This window comes from Panicum virgatum, chromosome 2N (assembly GCF_016808335.1).
Source record: "Panicum virgatum strain AP13 chromosome 2N, P.virgatum_v5, whole genome shotgun sequence".
In the NCBI taxonomy this organism is placed as follows: Eukaryota; Viridiplantae; Streptophyta; class Magnoliopsida; order Poales; family Poaceae; genus Panicum; species Panicum virgatum.
Window position 1 is genome coordinate 42,254,774 of NC_053146.1, and position 3,750 is coordinate 42,258,523.

The following is a 3,750-nucleotide window of genomic DNA, read 5'->3' on the forward strand; positions in this document are numbered from 1 at the left end:
TCGTGCCGTTCGGTAACTTGAGCACTCGCGCCATGGAACCAGCTCGGATTAGATGCCAAATTTAGAAGAAAACGAGAGGGAGGGGGTAAGCGTATGCATACCAAAGGGACCTGAACGTTTTACCGAACACATGACGATGCGTCAATCCAACGGTCCTTGCAATGTCGGAGTGGCCAAATGGTTGATGCTCTTTTTATTGTACTTTGTAATTTGATTAGCATTTACAGAATCGACCATAGAAAAATCTTGCTAGAAAACTCCAGTGATATCATAGTGGGTGGACCATGAACGGTTCCGGGGTCCCGACCTCAATAATTTTGCATGGAGTTCATTTAGGAGGTGTTTAGTTGGTGAAAAAATTTGGGTTTGGATACTGTAGCACGTTTCGTTGTTACTTGATAATTAATGTCTAATTATAAATTAATTAACATCATTAGATTTATCTCGTAGGAATCAGTTAGACTGCGTAATTAGTTATTTTTTTCAACTATATTTAATACTTCATACATGTGTTCGAAAACTTAATGTGACGAGTACTGTAGAGAAAAGTTTGGAAACTAAACACTGCCTTACGTTTTACAACCAAACTTTGGAATTCGAGGCCTGTTTGCTGCAACAGCAGGCGATGCTCCCCTGCAAATAAAATGGCTGTTAACCTTACACGCAAAAAAAAAAGTGGTTACCCAAAGCCAAGCCATCCGCCGCAGGCGAGCATGTAGAGATACGCTCCCCTGCGGCGCCGGCCGGAAGCCGTGAACCCGCGCGCAGCATGGCGTCGCTGTCGCCGCCATTGCTGTCGGTCTCGGTGTCGCCCCGAAATTCCAGCCATGGCGATTGGCGGCGCATGGATGGATGGATGATGGTGCCTATCCTATCATCCATCGGCAGGGGCGCCCATCACCCGTCCATCCATGACCCAGCCATCAGCCCAACCACCCCCAACGCTGACATGCTGTTCCCTCTTAACTCCGCCCCACCGCGCTTTCCGTGCACCGCAAGCGAGGGCGGCGACGCGAGCCTCACCGGCCGACCCAACCTACCCGTGCCCAGCCGCGAACCCAACCCGACCGCCGCTGCGTTCACATGCCAACCGCGGCTGCCTGCCTGCCCTTGCCTCCCCAACGCGCCGCGCGGCCGCGGCGGCATCTTCCACTCCCCCACCCGCCAGGCCGCCACCCCGGGGGGCCGGGCCGGGCGCGCAATAGAAAACGCCTCCCCAACCGCAGCCGCAGCGGGGACACACGCGGTCAGCTGCCTACCAATGCGCCGAGCGAGTTGGTACCAGGGAGGGAGCGCGCGCGCGGGATACATCATATCCTAGCTTGGCTTTGCCTGCTCTGGGCTCTCTCGCCGGTTGACTTGTTTGGTGCTTTCGGCCGGCGGTTTGGTGCCTGATTGCTCGGCCTCAACTGACTCGTCGCCTCACCGGCCGATCGCCGCCGTCTATATAGTTGGTTGGTGCGGCAGGAGGGGAAGGTGGCTGTCGTCCGGTCCGGTTCCTCGTCGTGGATGAGTGCGGCTGCATTGGCGGCGACAGAGGGAGCGGGAGCGAGAGGAGGACGGGGAAGATGAGGCGGGCGGGCGGCCGGTTTCGGGCGCGGGAGGCCACGACCACGACCGGCGCCGCCAATGGGTGCTTCCTCGGCGGCGGATTTTCGCGCGTTCTGGAGGAGGCGCCGGCGCCGGCGGTGGGCGCTCCGGCCACGGCGGGGAGGGAGGCGCCCCCGGCCGCCGCCGCGGCCGTGGCGGCGAGGATGACGCCCGCGGTGCTCTTCGTCACGGTGGTGCTCGCCGTGGTGCTGCTCGTCTCGGGCCTGCTCCACGTCCTGCGCAGGCTCTTCCTCAAGACCCACCACGCCAGCGCCGGGGGCGGGGAGCGCCAACTGCAGCACCTCTTCTTCCCGGGCCACGAGGACGGCGCCGGCTCCGGCGGCGGCGGGCTCGGCCAGGCCGCCATCGACGCGATGCCCGAGTTCGCGTACGGCGAGCTCTCCGGCGCCGCCGCGGCCGCCAGCAGGAAGGGGAAGGGGAAGGCGGCCCGGCCCTTCGACTGCGCCGTCTGCCTCTGCGAGTTCGCCGACCACGACCGCCTCCGCCTGCTCCCGGCCTGCGGCCACGCGTTCCACGTCGCGTGCATCGACGTCTGGCTCCGCTCCAGCGCCACCTGCCCGCTCTGCCGCACCAAGCTCACGGCGCGCCACCTCAGCGCCGCCGCGGCGGACGCGCAGGACGTCGAGGAACACAAGCGGCGGGAGGAGGATCAGGCACCAGTCGCGGCCGCCGCGAGCAGCGTCGTGCTCCCCGTCAGGCTCGGCCGGTTCACGAACGCCGACGGCGACGCCGAGGCGAGCACCAGCAACAGCAGCCGCATCGACCGGAGGAGGTGCTATTCCATGGGCTCCTACCAGTACGTGCTCGCCGACGAGCACCTCCTGGTCTCCGTCCACATGAGGCACGGCAATGCCGGCGGCGCGAGCACCGGAACCGCCGGCGTAACCACATCGAGCAGCGGCGGCGACCAGCAGCACGGCACGAAGGTGTTCGCGCGCGGCGACAGCTTCTCCGTGTCCAAGATCTGGCAGTGGCGCGGCAGCAAGCGGCTCCCCGCCAGCCTCTGCGCCGCCGACGGCCTGCCGTGGGCGCCGGCGGCGAAGGACCCGGCGGGCACACACATGAGGCAACAGCAACACAGCGACACTTGATCACGGTCGACACACACACATACACACATGCATGTCATGTTGATGTTGGTTAGCGTTTCTTGGTAGAACTTTGGCGGTAAAATAGTCCCACGAGCAACCATGCGAACAAAAATACAAAAAGAACGTCCTTCTAGGGAGATCTTGCTTTTTGGCTCTATTTGTACAATATATGATGACTTCAAAAAAAAAATCATAACTGACGTTAATTTCCAGGTTTCTGCTCCAGACATAAAAAACCCTCTAATTTTTAGTACTTTTACCGGAACATCCTCGCGTTTACACTCCCGTGCTGGTTTGTACTGGTAGTTCAGTTCCGGTCAAGATTAGAGATTACTGTCCACTGCCCCACTGTAATTGTTTCTTGACATGTTTCCTCTCACCTGTCTCGTCCATGTACCCTGATGAGCTTAACCTGTCATGTTCATGTTCACTGTTGGCAGTAATTGTGGTGATGTTGAAGACTGGAGAGGAGGTTGAAGTCTTGAAGAGAACATGGTTAGGAGATGATCCCTCTTAATGATTGATGAAAGGTGGATGGCCAGCTAACCCATCTTCTAACAATAAAACCCAGCAACTGCAAACGCTTGCTGCTAACTGGCCTGGCCTCCATGCTCCATGCCCCATCGATCTGTGCTGTATGGGTTAGTTGCACAGTACAATGTCACCCCTGGGCCCTGGGGCAGGAGCAAGTAGCTAGTAGAGTAGCAGAGGACCACACCAACCTCTTGGAGAAGATGCATGTGTTAGTATTGATCTCCACCGGGCCAGTCCAACGACTGGGCCAACCTTGACTCGCATCCTGATCGGGGACGCCCAGCCCAAGATGAGGCTGGTGGGCCCCCGTCGCGCAGCCCTATAAAGTGGAGGTGGGATTAGAGGCTCACTACTAGGTTCGCCGCCGCCGCTACAGTTCCTACCATCCTAAACCCTAACCCGATCTAGAGAGGGGGCTGTCAGCGACGGGAAGCTCCACCGTGCCGCGCTGTCGCCGCCACTGGCTCTCCGTCGACTACAGCACTGGCACTGCACGTCGTCCTCCACCTTGAAC

General features: G+C 59.5%; 1 protein-coding gene across 1 annotated transcript; it reads left to right on the forward strand.

Annotated features, from left to right (window-relative positions):
* Positions 1 to 1,137: 1,137 nt before the first annotated feature.
* On the forward strand, positions 1,138 to 3,132 carry LOC120660544 (RING-H2 finger protein ATL46-like). Its single transcript, XM_039939113.1, has one exon. The coding sequence runs from the start codon at positions 1,569 to 1,571 to the stop codon at positions 2,700 to 2,702; it is 1,134 nt and encodes a 377-aa protein (XP_039795047.1). The 5' UTR covers positions 1,138 to 1,568; the 3' UTR covers positions 2,703 to 3,132.
* The last annotated feature ends 618 nt before the right edge of the window (positions 3,133 to 3,750 follow it).

Excerpts from the sequence above, each read along its gene's own strand:
- LOC120660544 (XM_039939113.1), top strand. The coding sequence starts at position 1,569 with ATGAGGCGGGCGGGCGGCCGGTTTCGGGCGCGGGAGGCCACGACCACG.